The sequence below is a fragment of the Etheostoma spectabile genome, chromosome 4, assembly GCF_008692095.1.
Source record: "Etheostoma spectabile isolate EspeVRDwgs_2016 chromosome 4, UIUC_Espe_1.0, whole genome shotgun sequence".
NCBI lineage: Eukaryota > Metazoa > Chordata > Actinopteri > Perciformes > Percidae > Etheostoma > Etheostoma spectabile.
In genome coordinates this window covers 427,491-446,828 of record NC_045736.1, presented here as the reverse complement: position 1 = coordinate 446,828, position 19,338 = coordinate 427,491, and the positions used below count along the sequence as shown (strand labels likewise).

Sequence of the window (19,338 nt, the reverse complement as noted above, 5' to 3'; positions counted from 1 at the left end):
GAGACTTTAGGTTAAGTGCTGTTCAGACTGAAGATATAGAAATATAGAAAATATAGAATTTGGTAACCAGGGAACAGCAGACGTTATTGTACTAGTTTCTGCAGGAAATCTTCTGCATCGTGATCGACGGCAGAGCGGTCTTCTTCTCTGGTGGCGGTTCAGGCGTTGAGGAACTTGGCGTGGTGTTTGATGTGATCGTTAATGAACGAGTAGATGAAGAAGTAGCTGTGGTCGTAGCCCTGCAGGAAGAAACACAACGGTACAATTTATCATCTAAACTAAACAAAAATGGGAATTAAATGATTTGAATCATCTTTTTCTGAGATATTAACAACATCTGAACCATGTAACCCATTTTATATAGACACGCTTTTATGACAATGTCGTCTTATTGCTTTTTTTCTTTTATTTATTTGCAATTATTTAACCTTACTTTGGTTTGGTCTGTTATTTTTCTCTTTTCTCTCCAGTCTTGAGTTAAGGTACGTTGTGTTGAGTTTAACTGAATACATTTTAATGGTATTAGTCACAACAGATCATAAGATCAATAACCACCTGCTATTAAAACAAAGTTTACACACTCCATTTTATTTTAAATTTACACACTTATTATGTATTAAGGTTGTTTGGCAGACTAAATGACACACTATACTATGACTTTTACTATGACACACTATATTATACCTTTTTTGACTTTTTTCAACACACTATACTATGACTTTATGTTGCTTTACATACTATAACTTTATGACTTATTTCAACATACGATACTATGACTTGAGGATTTCTTTATATACTATAACTTTTTATGACTTTTTTCAACACACTATGACTTTTTATGATTATTTTTACATACTATAAAATCTGTATTACTTTTTTCAACACTATACTATGACTTTTTATGATTATTTTACATACTATAACTTTATGACTTTTCAACACTATGACTTTTTATAATTTTTACATACTATAACTTTTTATGATTTTTTCAACACTATACTATGACTTTTTATGATTCTTTTCGACATACTATCCTATGACTAAGTAAGGTTCAACTCATTTGTTTTTTTTTGGCTTTACATTAAACTAAATGATCCACCTTTTAGTTTAAAACATAAACCAGAGATTAACATAGTAATTAAAGTAGAGCGGCAGAGTCAGAGAGAGAGGGTCGCGGACCGGCTGCAGTCTGAACACGACGGGGATCTTCTTCTCGGAGCAGACGGCGATCAGGTTGTCAGGCAGCAGCTGGCTGGCCGACAGGAACTGATCGTCGCGGCCCTGATCGATCAGGACGTCCAGCTGCGGGCCGGAGTAGGACGCCGCCAACACGGTGGCGTCATATGCCTGGAAGACACAGAGAGGGGGGGGGACAGGAAGCTGGGGACTCACAGATCAAACAGCTACAACACGTTTAACAGTGCTGCGCAATATATTGTTTTTATCACAATATACACATGCACATCCAGTCCCCTCCCATATTATATTCCTATTATTATTTCATGTATATTGTATCCTAGTATTTCATCTATATCTATATTCTGTGCGGTGTGACTGATTTTCCTGCAGTAAAACTATAATTTCTCATTTTCGTGGCTGAATATCTATCTACCCATCTACCTATCCATCTACCCACCTTTCTATCTATCTATCTATCCATCCATCCATCTACCCACCTATCTATCCATCTACCCACCTATCTATCCATCTACCCACCTATCTATCCATCTACCCACCTATCTATCCATCTACCCACCTATCTATCCATCTACCCACCTATCTATCCATCTACCCACCTATCTATCTATCTATCTATCTATCTATCTACTCACCTCTCTATCTACCTATCTACCCACCCACCTATCTATCTATCCACCTATCTCTCTATCTCCAGGATTTCCAGTCCCTTCAGGGTTTTGCTGCCTTTTTTTTGAGATTGTTGCGGGAGCTTTGTAGAACAATTGCGATAAAACTTGCAATGTTTAATGTATGTTTGTTGCAATGAAGTTGCACGAGACTCAGCAGAAAGACTCAAGAAAGTCAGCAGCCCCCCCGTTGCAGAGACAAGATTGAAACCGCGGCCGCTTTCAAAGACATCAGAGTGAAAACTCGTTCCAGCGTATATTGATGTTAAAATGTTACAGGTCGACACAACGGTCTGACGTTTTGTTGGAATGTGAGATCATATCAGATCATATTCATATCAGAAACAAGGAAATTAATTTGGCAAAGTACATGTGACATCAACCCGTTGTCACTCCTGCTTGGTCATTGGCTAAGAGTCACACACTGATACAGAGTCTGGCTGGGGGACTGCTGGGATTGGTTGAAGTCACAGGGAACTCTGATGATTAGTCAAAATTGTGGGTCGTACCAAAGTTGCGGTGATTGGTTAAATTTGCGTGAATTGGCGCGATCGCGACATCGCGAAATCCTGGAGGGACTGGATGGAGTGTACTTGTACTTGTGTATTTCCATTTTCTTCCTGTCAGTGGGAAATATTGTACTTCTTACTGCAAAACATTTATTTAATAACTTTGCAGATTTATATTCCTGATACAAAACGACAAGCTGGGTGTAGTGGGTGGGTAGTCTCTCATAGCCAGACCTTCCTCCCCAGCGCTGCGGAGGATGCTTTGGTTTATTGGCATTTCTTTAAACCAGTCACAAACGTCTTGGGCAGTGCTAAGCGGCGTACAGAGCCACGGTGCCACTGCTAAATAGTCTCAGGAAGGAACTAGTTTTGGTGGAACATGTGTACGTCAGAAGTAGTTTTAGTTGTCAACAGAAAACTCTGATGGGACAGATAGTCTAGCTAGCTGTCTGGATTTACCCTGCAGAGATCTGAGAACCATAGTCCTCAGAAATCAGAGACAAAGGACGGGGACGGACATCCGTAAAGGCGACGAAAGGCGGAAAAAAGGCGTCACAAAAGGCGACAAAAAGGCGACAAAAAGGCGGCAAAAAAGTGTCTGGATTAGCTGTCTGGATTTACCCTGCAGAGATCTGAGGAGCAGTTAACCATAGTCCTCAGAAAACAACCGCAGGTTAGAGCGCCAACACAGAGAATAAGAAAGGTAACATCCAGCTGAATTTCCTACGGCACCAGAGCAGTCCTGGAAGTGCAATGCCGTGGATGTGGACTAGTTGTGTAATAATGTTCAGTCTGCGGAGCTCTTACCTCCCAGGTGGCCCTGTCGGAGCCCAGGTACCCGGAAAAAGCCTTCTGACCCCAGGGACACTGCACCGGGTTACAGATGGGAGCGAACGCAGACACCGCCTGCAGGAGACACCACCAGCACACATCAGCAACTGACTACTAATATAAAATGCTTTATGTTGTCGGTGTTTCCTTTACAATGCTGTTTTTCCCTCTTCCAGATCAGTACAGAACTTGTGGGTTGGCTGTGGCTCAGTGGTAGTGGTTGCCTGCCAATCGGAAGGTTGGTGGTTTGATCCCTGGCCCTTCAGCCCCATGCCAGTGTCCTTGGCAAGACACTGAACCCCGAGTTGCCCCATCGGAATGTAGATGTGTGAGTGTGTATCTGATGAGCAGGTGGCTCCTTGCTTTGAGTAGTTGCTAAGACTAGAAAAGCTATACAAGAACAGTCCATTTACACTCACAACTGGGATCCCTCAGGGATCAGTCCTGGGTCCTCTCCTCTTCTCTCAGAACAGCCCATTTACATATAAGAACAAGCCATTTGATATTGTAAAAAACATATTATGCGTCTAGTGACAGTTTAAAGCTACAGTGTGTAGTTTCTGTTTCCCCCATGAAGAATTCTAAGTAATGACCTGTACTACGTTACAGAGCTTTGAGGAGTTGTTAAGACATGTGCAGTACCTTGTACTTCCCAGGGTTCTTCAGAGCACAGATGAGCGCCCCGTGTCCGCCCATGGAGTGACCACTGACAGATATCCTGGCTGGGTCGGTGGGGAAGTTAGCGTTGATTAGTTCGGGGAGCTGAGAGAGAGAGAGAGAGAGAGAGAGAGAGAGAGAGAGAGAGAGAGTGGAGGGGGAGAGAGAGAGAGAGAGAGAGACAGAGAAGGACAGAAGGAGAGAAAGACAGAGAGAGAGAAACAACCTATTTACCAAAATGAATAAAAAATAATCGATTCTAGGGACAGAGTCACATTTAACCCTCGTGTTGTCTTCCCGCAGACCTGCAAATTTGTTTTTCTGAGTCAAAATTTTCCCTTTTAATCGAGGTGATGGTCGTCTTTTACAACCATTTTGTGTCTTTCCCCTGATGTTTTTATCACTTTTTTGACATTTATAAACTTTTTCTGAGCCTTTTGAAATTTTCATGGGTTTTTCCCCAAATCTTTAAAGCTTTTATTTTTTACATTTGTCACTTTTTTCAACATTTTCACATTTTTGTAACTTCATTTGACATTTGTTCATATTTTAGTCACTTTTACTGACATTTTCAAAGTTCTTTTACCAATATTTTTCTCCAAATGCGATAAAATTGACAAAAAACACCCAAAGTCAATTAAAGTAGTGAAGTGATTTTTTATTTAACTTGTGAGGAGCGTTGTTGGAACCATCCATGTAACTTTTTTGGACAATTATTTTGAAAGAAACCCAAATTTCTGATATAGAAACTTTAAGGAAAGGGGTCAAATTGCACCCAAAAACAACAGGAAGGTTAATTATTTTTTCCCGTCCCTAATTGAAAGATTGTTGACAAAAACAAAAAATATAGGAAAAAGCTGCAGAGAATTATCAGATTTTTTTCTTTTAATTCCATCTCAGGATTCCTGTGAGCAATATGGCCTTTTAGCCAAATCATATCATATCAGTCGGTACCCAAGAGATTATTTCTCCCGTCGGCGCCTGCAGAGACTTCAATTTAATGCTAAAGATATACACATCAAAGTGTATCTGCAACTCTGGCTGATCAATCTGGGGCGAGGAATATCTTCTTTTGGGGACTTTTTAAGACCTATGAATGGTAATAATACATTTATAATAATACAGTGCTTTCAATCAAAAATAATACAAGTAAATTACAAAAAGTACAATAAAAATGGAAATCTTTATTATCAATGGGATTTGAAGAGTTTTATCTGTTTTACTACTTTTTATATTTGTATTGTTGACTGTAATCTTCTTATTGTTTTTTTTAATGTAGACAATTTTAAGATCCGTCCAGGGACAACGGATAAAAAATAGCCTTTTGGCTAATTCTGGTGCATTTACAGCAATGTTAATTAATGTACACTGTCCCTGTCAAATAAATGAATAAATTAAATTAACAAGTGAGTATTTTTGGGGTGAGCAAGGGATGTGAATCCAACGCACCTCGTCAGTGATGTAGGAGTACATGCGGTAGTTGGTCTTCCAGGGGTCCTGCGTGGCGTCGACGTAGAAACCGGCTCCGGTGCCGAAATCCCAGTTCTCGTCCTCCCCCTCGATGTTGCAGCCGCCTGGTGCAGGACGGGAAACGTTTCAGTATCAATGGGAAACCGCCCAAATCTGCCAAGCTCTACTTAGGATGTTTTGGAAGTGAAAATCTTTAGTGTCTGTAAAAATGTCCTCAAGTGATGTCACTCAAGTCAGGGTCAGTTAAAGACTTAAAGTCTGAAAAGCAAAAACATCTGGTGGTGATCAGACAGCTGCTCATCTCTAGCATGTGTGTGTGTGTGTGTGTGTGTGTGTGTGTGTGTGTGTGTGTCTCTCTCTATCTGTCTGCGTGTGTGAATGTGTCTCTCTGTGTGAGTGTGTGTGTGTGTGTGTGTGTGTGTGTGTGTGTGTGTGTGTGTGTCTGCGTAAATGTGTGTGTTTTTGTGTGTGCGTGTGTGTGTCTGTGTGCGTGTTTGAGTGTCTGCATGCAGACATGTGTGTGTCACTCAAGTCTGCATGTATGTGTGGTTGTCTGCATGTGTGTGTTATTGAGTGTTTGTGTCTGCGTGCATGTGTTTGTTTCTGCGTGTGTCTGTGTGGTTGTCTGCACGTGTGTGTGTAATTGAGTGTGTGTGTGTCTGCGTGTGTGTGTGTGTCTGCATGTATGTGTGGTTGTCTGCGTGTGTGTGTGTTATTGAGTGTGTGTGTGTGTCTCCGTGTGTGTGTGTGTTTTCATACGTGGGCTGGTATCCGGAGCGACGATGATGATGCCGTGTTCTGCAGCTGCAATCTGACTGCCAGCTTTGGTGATGAAGTTCTGCTCCGTACACGTCAGACCTGCAGACAGACAGACAGACAGACAGACACACACACCTTATTTTGTTTTCTTACCATCTTATTTTCAGATAATTAAATACTATTGCTTGTATTGCTGTCAAAGATAAAATATCATTTTGCATCAGAAGGTAACTAGTCTCAGTTTCTACTGAAAGCAGAAGTCTGGTGATTCTCTAAATGTTCTTACGGTCACTAAACCTCTTGGAAAAAGACTTACTTTAAATAAATTCATTTATTACCTGAGAGCCAGTACATGACGGGACATTTGTCAGTCTCGGCCTTGGGAGGCAGGTAAACGGCAAACTTCATCTTACACTTGAGCTCAGTGCTGTACAGAGTAAACACAACATACACATACATCCATACCAGAGACGTAAACTGGCCAGGGAAAAAAACCAAAGTATCTCACCAAAATGATGAAAATAAAAAGAACAGTTCAAATAACATCCCGAGACACGTATAACGTTTTCAATCTGCAATAACAAGACTTAATGCAGAAAAGGCTCAAATTGTTGCAGAAAAATCACAGAAAACCCAAGCACACGGGAACCACAAGCACACAGGACACAGACAGAGAGACAAAGACAGGCAGGACACCCAGGACGCAGGACACACAAGACGCAAACAGACAGGACACAGGACACACAGGCACACAAGACACTTTGATGTTTGAAATAAATACAGATATGAATGTAAAATTAAAAAGAATATATATACACACACATATATACATATATATACACACACACACATATATATACATATACACACACACACACACACACACACACACACACACACACACACACACACACACACACACATATACACCTACACACACACACACACACACACACACATATATATGAGCCCTCCGTCTGGGCCTGGCTTCGGACGGGGTCCCGGGCTTCCTGTGGCCAGGGTCACTCCCTCTCTGCCTTGCTTACACATAGGGTTTTTGAACCATTCTTTGTCTTTGCCACTATGCCATGGGACACCCTACCAGGAGCACACAGCTCCAGACAACACAGCTCTCAGGTTCATAGGGACACACAAACCTTTCCACCACAATAAGGTGATGGTTCCTGGAGATAGATAGATAGATAGATAGATAGATAGATAGATAGATAGATAGATAGATAGATAGATGTATATATATATATATATATTTTTTTTTTTTTATGTATTTTTTTCTTCTTCAAATGTTGCACCTGTCAATACTGCCGACATTGTCTTTTCTGTAATCCAATCAGTAGCTATATATTAGACTGGTCTGTGGGCGCCTTCCTCCCTGGAGCCTACGTCACCTAGCAACAGCATGTTTCTGGTGTGTAAGGACATAGAAAAATCCACGCAGCCACCACGCTCACGCCATGCATCCAGTCCACAAAAGTGTCAACTGTTGCCACACGTTTAACCCTTAGGTTGTCATTTTTGCGTTTTCTTTAACCCTTATGTTGTCCTCGGGTGAAATTGACCCGTTTTCAGTTTTCAGTTATCAACGTTTTTTATAACTACCCAAAATAACATGATTGATTCCACACAACGCTCTTTGGCAAGTACAAATCTCTACTTTCATTAATTTTGGGGTGTCTTATTCAATTTTATAGCATTTGAAAAAAAAATTTAAGTGGTTTTGAAATAGTATAAAATAAAAGTTGATATATTCCAGTCTGTGATTACCCATCAGCAGAAATTAGGAATTATTTTGACTAAAATTAAAGGAATGGAAATCGACTAAAATTCCTTTCATTTTAGTCGAAATAATTCCTAATTTCTGCTTTTCTAAGTCAAACGTTAGGTATAATTTCTTAAAAATTAGGTTTATTGGCCATAAATTCCAAAAATAACTGGTAATAAGTTATTAAGTTAGTGCAGTGTTGAAAATGTCAAACATAAGAAAATGATGATAAAAAAGCCTCAACAAAAGTGTTGATTTTCAATTTCGACTTGAAGACAAAACAAGGGTTAACCAAATTGTCAAAAAGAATTACGTGGATGGTTCCAACGCTCTTCCTAATAAACTAAAGGATCAGTTCACTACTTTCACTGAATTTGGGTGTTTAATTTAAAATTGTAGGATTTGAACAAATCCTATAATAAAAAAGAACATTGGAAAAAGTGACAAAAATGTTAGAAAAAGCTTAAAAAACGTGGGGAAAAACAACAACAAAACGTCAAAAATCAACAAAAACATCGGAAAAAGTGACAAAAAAACTAAATTATTTTAATTTAATTTAAAAACGTTGCACGTCGACGGGAAGACAACACGAGGGTTCCGGTTCAGTTGAGATCTCACCTTTCATGTTCAAAAACCTTCTGGAAGCCGCCGGCACACTTGTTGGAGGAGACTTGTGTGAGAGACATCCTGATCTGTGGAGAGACCGGAGCAAGGAGACAGTTACTGGGGGGGGGGGGGGGGGGGGGGGGGACAGTTACTGGGGGGGGGGGGGGGGGGGGGGACACAGAGAGAGAATAACAGAGAAAGAAAGACACAGAGCGAGAGAGACACAGAAAGACAGAGAAAGAAAGAGAGACAGAGACAAAGAGAGAAAGACAGAGAGAGAGAGAGAGAGAGACAGACAGAGAGAGAGAGAGACAGACAGAGAGAGACAGACAGACAGAGACACCGAGAGAGCAAGAGAGATCACCAAGGACTAGAATGAGTAGGTTTGGGACGATATGCTTAACCCATATTTCCAGAAATGCTAAAAACATAAACCGTCCTCATACGAACACTGAGGACAGCCAGCTTTCTTTTTATTAGAGGAAGATAAAGACACAGCAGCTAAATATGTCTTCTCCTGCCACAATACAAGCTAAATAAGTAGAGAAATGTAAGTATACATTATCATTTTTTATTATTCTTTGGATGAACGATAAATATGAAAATCACAATACATACGATTTTCAATTTTTTTACACCCTAACCATCAATAAATTAATCTTAAATCATACTACTTTGTCCTCAAATGTCTCGTTTTGTCCACAACTCAAAGATATTCAGTTTACTGTCACAGAGGACAGAAGAAATATTGCCACACAGCAGTAATGTTCACGTCTGTTATCTGAGGACCAAAAGTGAAGCATTGCATGTGGAATATCTAATAAAAGCCCTAAAGAGACCAAGTCACACTGCTTACATTGTACACTTAATAATAATAATAATAATAATAATAATAATAATATAATAGCAATAACAATAATAGTAATATAACAATTATAATTAATATGTAATATAACAATAATATAATATGTAATAAAAATAATAGTGTCGCCTCCTGTGTAAAACCAGTAAGATTATATTAGTACAGTATATTGTATGTATGTATATTGTGTCCTAGTATTTCATTTATATTCTGTGTTGTGTGACTGATTTTGGTGCTGTAACCATATAATTTCCCATTTTATTGGGATCAACAAATAAATATCTATCTATCTATCTATCTATCTACAGTACAGGCCAAAAGTTTGGACACACCTTCTCACCTTTCCTTTATTTTCATGACTATTTACATTGTAGATTATTACTCAAGGCATCAAAACTATGAATGAACATGTGGAATTATGTACTTAACTGAAATAACTGAAAACATGTCTTGTATTCTAGTTTCTTCAAAGTACCCCCCCCCCCCCCCCTTGCTTTTTTGATAGTGCTGCAAACCCTTGGTGTTCTCTCAATGAGCTTCATGAGGTAGTCACCTGAAATGGTTTTCACTTCACAGGTGTAGCTTGTCAGGGTTAATTAGTAGAATTTCTTGCCTTATTAATGGAGTTGGGACCATCGGTTTTGTTGTGCAGAAGTCAGGTTGATACACAGCCGACAGCCCTATTGGACAACTGTTAGAATTCATATTATGGCAAGAACCAATCAGCTAAGTAAAGAGAAACGAGTGGCCATCATTACTTTAAGAAATGAAGGTCAGTTGGTCCAGAAAATTACGAAAACTTTGAATGTGTCCCTAAGTGCAGTCGCAAAAAACATCAAGCGCTACAACAAAACTGGCTCACATGAGGACCGCCCCAGGAAAGGAAGACCAAGAGTAACCTCTGCTACTGAGGATAAATTAATCTAAATCACCAGCCTCAGAAATTGCAAATTAACAGCAGCTCAGATTACAGACCAGATGAATACCACAGAGTTCTAGCAGCAGACACATCACTAGAACAACTGTTAAGAGGAGACTCAGGCCTTCACGGTCAAATAGAAGCTAGGAAACCACTGCTAAGGAGAGGCAATAAGCAGAAGAGATTTGTTTGGGCCAAGAAACACAAGGAATGGACATTAGACCAGTGGAAATCTGGGCTTTGGTCTGATGAGTCCAGGTTTGAGATCTTTGGTTCCAACCGCCGTGTATTTGTGCGACGGAGAAAAGGTGACCGGATGGATTCTACATGCCTGGTTCCCACCGTGAAGCATGGAGGAGGAGGTGTGATGGTGTGGGGGTGCTTTGCTGGTGACACTGTTGGGGATTTATTCCAAATTGAAGGCCTACTGAACCAGCATGGCTACCACAGCATCCTGGGAACTCCTTCAAGACTGTTGGGAAACCATTTCAGGTGACTACCTTTTGAAGCTCATCAAGAGAACGCCAAGAGTGTGCAACTCAGTAATCAGAGCAAAGGGGGGCTACTTTGAAGAAACTACAATATAAGACATGTTTTCAGTTATTTCACACTTTTTTGTTAAGTACATCATTCCACATGTGTTCATTCATAGTTTTGATGCCTTCAGTGATAATCTACAATGTAAATAGTCATGAAAATAAAAGGGAACGCATTGAATGAGAAGGTGTGTCCAAACTTTTGGCCTGGACTATAGATAGATGGATGGATAGATATTTATTTGTTGATCCCAATAAAATGGGAAATTATAGTGTTACAGCAGCAAAATCAGTCTATCTATCTATCTATTTCACAGGTGGATAAATACATTTTAAGGACAATAAGTAGACTTGTTAAGGCAGTTTGTTTTAGGTGATAACATTACCTGAGTTAAAAGTGTACTAGGTAATTCTGAACGGCCGTATTATATATGTAACAATATACATGTGGACACCTTACAGCTGCATGTAAAAATAGCCCCCTTTAAAATGGTGTACAAAATACCACTACAACTGACGTTAACGTACGTGGCAGCGACCACAGTGAAGAACATAAAAAACCGACAATTATTTCAAACTGCGTGTGGCAAGATGCATTATTCATGAGCCGAATTGCCCAAAACATCTTTCCAAAGTCGGAACATGTACTAATGTAGACTCAACTACTTTTGTATTTAATGTATACGCAAAGAAAGGATAAATATGTCACTTTATGTGTAGAGTCTGGCGTAAAGGGTCCCATCTAAGCGGCGTGCAAGGATTAGCAAATTAAGTTAGCTCGTGCAGTGTTAGCTGATATTTAAAGCACTTCATAACTTGCAACAGAGTTAATCCAAACTAGAAGCATACGTGTCCGGTGTATACCTTATTAAACCGCAGTTTTTGGTTGAAAGGTGTGCTCAACTGGTCTGTTACGTTCCCAACGTAGCGTGCAGTCCAGAGCGTCCCCAAAGTCCAAAAACGTACGTTAAGGAGAATGTGTTGACGTCACGGACGTCTCCAGCATCCTTGCTCTACGTCGGAGACGTAACGTGTACGTTCATACGCTAGATGGCGGTGGTGTATATTACAACAATGCATGACTGTAGAATATAAACGTATTAAAGATACAGTTTTTAATTTTAAAATTAATCATAATTTTGAGAATATTTTCAGAATAAAAGCTGAATATTTTCTGAAAAAAATCTGAATAAAATCTGAATTTTTCAGAATCAAAGGCTTTTATTCGTTTATTTACTTAGTTAATACATGCATTAATTTAGGGCTAGATTATAACTTACAACTACAAAAACAAGTAGGTTGAATGCTTATATTTGACCAATTAATAATTTATTATTAATTTATTATTATTATTAAATATGAATAAATAATACAATCTGCAAACTGCATGCACATAAAACTTAAACTTTTGTATTAGTACTCTTTTTTTTTTTTCTTTCCTATCTATCTGGAGATTTATTTTCCTCCAAAAGAAAATGAATATAAAACTAGTAATATAAAAATGAACCTGTTAATAGGTGGCTGTCTTTAAACATCATCCCCTGTAACCATTGGCAACAACGTTTCAAAAGAAGAAGCCCACGTTGTGTGGAGGAGGACAACTGAATGACAGTCCTCTTTAAAAAAAGCCTAATTTCTCTCCAATGAAATCCGTCTTTTTAGTGTTTATCTGTTTTTCTGTTTCTCTGCATCCTGTCTCTCTCTGTTTCTGTCTCTCTCTCTCTCTCTCTCTCTCTCTCTCTCTCTCTCTCTCTCTCTCTCTCTCTCTCTCTCTGTCTGTCTCTCTCTAGTTCCTCAAAGTGTGACAGGTAGACATATTGTGCTGCTAGACTGCAGCTCTCTGGCTGTTCTCCCATCAGGATCAGCACTTTGTTGATGTCGGTTATTTGGTCAAATGTCGGGTGCTGGTGTCTGAATTTGGGGAAATATTTAGTTCGGACCGGCTGCAGTTGGGTGCATTCTGTCAGGAAGTGCAGTTCTGTCTCGACTGTGTCGCTCTTGCACAGCTGGCAGAAGCGCTCCTCTTTGGGAGGCCATTGTTGTTTGTAGCGGCCTGTCTCAATGGCCAGGTTGTCTCGCTGAGTCTGTACCTGGTCAACGTGGTTCTTTGTGTGACATCAAGGCAAGGCAAGGCAAGGCAGCTTTATTTGTATAGCACATTGTATAGCACACAGTTAAAAATCCTAAGCATTAAAAACTAATAAAACACATGAATAGACAGTTAAAAACAAAATAGAAACATTAGGACACATAAAACACAGGAATAAAAGTTACAGTGCAGCATAAGAAATTTAAAGAAATGAGCATTCATTTAAAGAAAGGCAGCATCAAAAAGAAAGGTCTTCAGCCTTGATTTAAAAGAACTGAGAGTAGCAGCGGATCTGCAGGTTTCTGGGAGTTTATTCCAGATATGAGGAGCATAGAAACTGAAAGCTGCTTCACCCTGTTTAGTTCTGACTCTGGGGACAGAAAGTAGACCTGTCCCAGATGACCTGAGAGGTCTGGGGGGGTCATAGTGTAGTAGCAGATCAGAAATGTATTTTGGACCTAAACCGTTAAGGGATTTATAAACTAGCAAAAGTACTTTGAAATCAATTCTTTGAGACACAGGAAGCCAGTGTAAAGACTTCAGAACTGGAGTGATGTGATCCAGTCTCTTGGTCTTAGTGAGGACTCGAGCAGCAGCGTTCTGAATCAGCTGCAGCTGTCTGATTGATTTTTTAGGGAGACCTGTAGAGACACCATCACAGTAGTCAAGTCTACTGAAGATGAAAGCATGGACCAGTTTTTCCAAGTCCTGTTTACACATAAGTCCTTTAACCCTTGATACATTCTTAAGGTGATAGTAGGCTGACTTTGTTATTGTCTTAATGTGGCTGTTAAAATTCAGGTCTGAGTCCATGACTACACCAAGATTTCTGGCTTTGTCTGTTGTTTTTAAAATTGTTGTTTGAAGCTGAGCGCAGACTTTTAATCGTTCCTCTTTTTTTCCAAAAACAACTACCTCAGTTTTTCCTTCATTTAATTTCAGAAAGTTCTGGCACATCCAGTCGTTAATTTGTTCGATGCACTTAGTCAGTTTTTGTATTGGACTATAGTCCCCTGGCGATAAGGTTCTGTAAATTTGTGTGTTGTCCGCATATCTATGGTAACTTATTTTGTTTTTCTCCATAATCTGAGCCAGTGGAAGCATGTAGATGTTAAACAGAAGAGGCCCCAGAATGGAGCCTTGCGGAACTCCGCACGTCATATTTGTACGCTCAGATGCATAATTACCTATTGACACAAAGTAATCCCTATTCTTTAGGTAGGATTCAAACCAGTTTAGTACTAAGCCAGAAAGTCCTACCCAGTTTTCCAATCGGTCTAGTAGTATGTCGTGGTCGACCGTGTCAAATGCAGCACTGAGATCAAGTAATACTAAGATTGAAATTTTGCCATTATCTGTGTTAAGGTGTATGTCATTAAAGACTTTGACAAGAGCCGTTTCAGTGCTGTGGTGTGGTCGGAAACCCGACTGAAAGGTATCAAAACTGTTGCTTAGTGACAAGAAATGGTTGAGTTGTTGAAAGACTACTTTTTCAATGATTTTACTTAAAAACGGAAGGTTTGATATTGGCCTGGTTATAATTTGGTTAACTCTGATTGGTTGTTTCCCAGACTGGTCCTGAGGCAGAACAGGGTCAGGAAGTGGACTGAGCGTCAGGACCAGCTGAGTGAGGGGACTCTTCTCTTTGCCCAGCTCTTGGTCTTGCAGGGCTTTCTGCTGATAGAAGTCGGGGTCACTGTTTTTTAGATGAAGCCAATATTTGATTGCACGTTTTTGAATTTTGATGAATAATGGGAATTGAACTAATTCCGCTCTGCAGGCGTTGTAGGTGATTTTCCTGTGCACCTGTAGGATGCTTTTACAGAACTCTAGATGCAGGATTTCAACTGGGTTTTTGTCCAAGTAGGAAGAATTCTGGTAGGAAATAGGACCCCACACCTCACTACCGTAGAGGAGGATTGGCTCTAGTACACATTCTAATAATTTGAGCCAGATTCTGATTGGGATTTCAATGTGGATTTAACTTTTTATTGCATACAACGCCCTGCGTGCTTCCTCTCTCAGCTCCATTATCGCTGGGTTAAACCTATTTTCAGTCCTAAATAATTGTAATGTGTACAATTGTCCAATTTATGTTTTCCTAATGTGAAGCTGTATGCATTTCCTTGAGATCTGGATCTTTTCTGAAAAGTCATTGTCTTTGTCTTTTGTGTGTTTACTGTCAGGGCCCAGGTCTGACAGTACTGCTCCAGCAAGTCCAGGTTCTGCTGTAGGCCCTGTTCTGTAGGGGACAACAGAACCAGGTCATCTGCATAGAGCAGGAACTTGATCTCAGAGTTGTGTAGCGTGAGACCAGGGGCTGCGGATTCCGCTAGGATAGTGGCCAGTAGGTTGATGTAGATGTTGAATAGAGTGGGACTCAGACAGCAGCCCTGTCTCACGCCACGCTTCTGACTGAAGAATGTTGTTCTTTTGTTGCCAATTTTAATATTGCACTTATTGTTAGTGTACGATGATTTAATGATGTCATATGTTTTACCTCCTACACCAGATTCAATAACTTTGTAGAATAGACCGCTGTGCCAAATAGACTCAAATGCCTTTTTGAAATCTATGAAACGTGCATAGATTTTGTTGTTGTTTTGGTGAACATTAGGGGTGATCCGAGTATCCGGCTGAAACGAGTATCCGGTACGGATAAAGCACTTTTGCCGAGTACAAGTATTATCCGAGTAATATGAGTCAATATCCGTGCTCGGATTGAATAAAACTCCTCAACTGGCCACGCAGCGTTCTGTGATAGTCACAGCGCCCCCCCCGCCTACAAACCCTCTTGGATCAATCACACACACACACAGAACATGGAGAAATGCGCTCCCTCTCTCCCTCTCTCTCTCTCGCTCGCTCTCGCGCTCCCGCTCCGTCAGGCAGTCAGTCGGGTCTGCGTATCTGTTCCGTTAACGTTTAGGGTTTCTTCAGCTTCAGGTTTGTTTTTAACTTCGGTTTGTAGTACTTACTTAGTAACCAGTAGATTTCTGGTGAACGTGGGGTTTGTAGTCCTTACATAGTAACCAGTAGATTTCTGGTGAACGTGGGGTTTGTAGTCCTTACATAGTAACCAGTAGATTTCTGGTGAACGTGGGGTTTGTAGTCCTTACATAGTAACCAGTAGATTTCTGGTGAACGTGGGTTCTTTGCTGTCAGCTGCCCCCCTCGCCCCTGCCCCCTCTCTCTCTGTGTCTCTTTCTTACTCACACACACACACACACACACACACACCACACACACACACACACACACACACACACACATACCTGGTGTGGAAATAAAAAAATAAAAAAGAACCAAAAAAAAAAAATCACACAGATCATAAAAAATAAAAAGTTAAAAAAAGAAAGTTTTACTGAGTATGAAAACTCTTGTTCAATACATTTTACTTCATAATTGCAACCGCATGTGTTGTGTTCATTGTTGCAAAACGTTCTGTATATAGTTTGTTTGTTACCATGACAACACCATTGATCTGAAGCTCAATGCTGTCATGTAAATAGTTTTCAAATCAGCAATAAATATAACAATTGTTGATCAACTCATATCAATTGCATGCTTAAATAACATACCGGTTAAAGCCCCGCCCATTTCAAGAGAACCTGACCCACTTCCGGGTTAAATCTGACCACTTCCGGTTTAGGCCCCGCCCAGTCTGAGTACGCATCCGGATACAGATAATTCATGTGGTAAACAGATACAGATACAGATAATGCTGTACTTGCTCATCCCTAGTGAACATGTTGTTTGAAGTGGGGTGTTTTGGTACCATTCCAATTTGACTTTTACTCAAGACATTGTGTTTGGTAAGGTAGTTTGTGAGTCTGGAGTTGATGATGCTACAGAAGACAGGGCTGCCAACTTTTCCCAAAACCTTGGAGTGAGACTGGGGGGGGCAACCCATATTTTGCCGCGTACAAAGCAATTTCTTTTGGTCTTTATCCTTCAGGGTTTAAATTTGTTATTTGTTATATGTTGGGGGGTGGGTCTCTCCCTAGGGGGGTCTGGGGGTATGCCCCCCCAGGAAAAAAATTTTGAAAAATAAACCATTAAATGGCACTTTCTGGAGAGTTTTTTTGCAAGTATATGCAGAAATCAAGTCTTACATGATATGTGCAAAACTGTAGGGTTAAGAACGTTTGTGTTGTTGTAGTATCAACAGGTATTGAGGCATTTAGCATTTACATTATTTACATTATTAACTTCTTATGATATAAGAACTGACCTAGACAATGTGCCAAACATAATGAACCACATGAAGAGACAGTAGCATATGTCAGCAACAGCTGAGAAGATTTGGGTCTGTGGGGGAACAGGTCCAGGGGTCCCTGGTGTAGGGACCAGGGACCCAAAGTTAAATTAATGTTGAGGGATCAACTAGGACCACTGAAATTCTAAAGAATAAGAACCATTGAGTTACATAGATTCTAATCATTTAACCTTTGTGCCGAGGCTCAGTAATGTTTGGCCCTCGTCCTCTGTGCCCCCCTTACTGGATTTACTTTTGGGAAAATAAAGACTATTTGTTAATTTTATAAAACATCAAATTAATTATTTACAGTTACATTTAGAGATGCACCGAGGTTAGAGAAGCACAATAGTGGCCCAACGTTGCAGTATCGTATGGTATAGTGTATAGCTCAGATGTGTTTCATCAGATTTCTGTTCATGTTTACAACTTTATGCATATTCTAAATATAACTCCTCCCATCTCTGTTGTCTGAGATTTGGAGAGTTGTGCATGTCATTGCTCCGCTGATACGGTAGATCTCATGCAGACCGTCTGACAGACACAGAGGCCCATTGGGTCTCTGGTCTCTAAAAGTTACGAGGAGGCTGTACGCTGCTCATCATCGGAGGACTACACGGATGCAACGCGTCACTGCCCACAGCAGAGCGGGTCCACCAGCCGCGCTGCTCACCTCTACTGTTACAGAGAGAGTGGACATGAAGCGACGGACGGGTCTGTAATACTCAGAGCTCAGACCTGGAGCCGGGGAAATGCACCTGGGATGGCTCGTGAAAAAAATGTTCTCAGTTTGCGACAATTCGAAACTTCCACAGACAGGGAGCGCTCTTGAACCCCTCACAGTCTCTGAGTGGCTCAACAGCCAGATCTACAGATAAACTCATCTTTCAGAAATTTGTCCGACCGGGTTGACACTTCAGCGTGAGAAATCGGGAGTGTGGCGTGTGCGCGTGTGAAACCAGTCAAATGCGTGTGTCTCACGGCCAATGCGTGAGAGTTGGCAGCCCTGACAGAAGAGCTTCCCCAGATTACTGTTCACACAGATGCCTCGGTAATTATTTGGGGCAAATGTATCTCCAGGCTTGTGTATTGGTGTGATGAGACCATGGTTCCAGATGTCAGGGAAATAACCTGCACCCAGAATCAAGTTAAAGAGTTTCAGAACGGCCAGTTGGAATTGAGGGCTTGTGTATTTCAGCATCTCATTCATGATGCCATCGACCCCACTGGCTTTTCGGGGTTTTAGTGCCCAGAGTTTGTCTCTTAGTTCCTGTTCATTAATGGGGAATTCTGGTTGTCTTTTACCGCTGATTCTAGTTCAATCAGTTTTGTTATGGTTTGGTTTTGATTTGGGTCTGGGTTGCTTAGTGATAGCTCGTAGAGTGTTTCAAAATGGCCGACACATGTCTTAATTCTGTATCTCCAATTCCACAGGTTGAGTTTTTTTAAGATTTTTCCATTTTTCCCAAAATTGGTTTGTGTTTATGGACTCCTCCGTTAATGTCAGTTGTTTGTGTGTGTGTTGTGCTTTTTTGATTCTGAGTGTGTGTTTGTAGTGTTTAAGTGTGGCGCAGTAGAGAAGGCGTAAGTCTACATTTCCTGTCTCTCTTTGTTTTTGGTTAGATAATCGCCTAACGTTTTGTCCAATTTCTTTTCATTCTTTGTCAAACCACTTGTCATCTTTGGGGTTCTTAGGTTTATTTTTGGATAATTTTAATTGGGATTTCTTTGCAGTTTCCATGATAATGTGGTTGATATGTCTAACTGCATTATTTTCGCCTTCTAGACTGTGTACATATGTGGTGTCCAGAAAGGTGTCTAGTAGTGTTTGGATTGGGGCTGAGCTGAATGCTTTCTGGAACTCCTCGGTGCTGTTTTCGGCCCATCTGTAGGATCTCCTGATATTAAACAGTTTACTGGGCTGTGGGGGGGGTGCTGATGTTTGTCACTGACTGTAATGTTTAGCCCCATAGTGGAAGAAGGAGGAATGGACTCTGGAGTTCTTCATCTGGTGCCTTGATTTATTTCCTCAGCAGTCACAAAGAAATGCAGTATTGCAAGAATGACTTATTAAAAAATAATAGAAAAATAAACAAAATATGAAAACTACATACTAACTATTGAAATTACTATCACCAACTAATATCAAACAAAATAATAAAAAGGCTAAATCAGGCCCTGACTATTTGGGCCCTAG

The 19,338-nt window shown here is 40.4% G+C and overlaps 1 protein-coding gene across 1 annotated transcript; it reads right to left on the bottom strand.

Annotated features, from left to right (window-relative positions):
• esd (esterase D/formylglutathione hydrolase) lies at positions 1-11,790 on the bottom strand. The gene is made up of 10 exons (XM_032512769.1): positions 11,659-11,790; positions 8,490-8,563; positions 6,430-6,518; positions 6,092-6,190; positions 5,312-5,436; positions 3,848-3,967; positions 3,182-3,280; positions 1,180-1,347; positions 120-239; positions 1-77 (listed from the first exon to the last, which is right to left on the bottom strand). Exons 2-9 carry the CDS (start codon positions 8,555-8,557, stop codon positions 159-161), a joined length of 849 nt encoding a protein of 282 aa, XP_032368660.1. The 5' UTR covers positions 8,558-8,563; positions 11,659-11,790; the 3' UTR covers positions 1-77; positions 120-158.
• Between the last annotated feature and the right edge of the window lie 7,548 nt (positions 11,791-19,338).

Coding starts and splice junctions, on each gene's coding strand:
- esd (XM_032512769.1), bottom strand. CDS start 8,557: ATGTCTCTCACACAAGTCTCCTCCAACAAGTGTGCCGGCGGCTTCCAG. Junction 3,968..5,311: donor ACTCCTACATCACTGACGAG/GTGCGTTGGATT, acceptor TCTCTCTCTCAG/CTCCCCGAACTAATCAACGC. Junction 240..1,179: donor TCGTGTTCAGACTGCAGCCG/GTCCGCGACCCT, acceptor TTCTTCCTGCAG/GGCTACGACCACAGCTACTT.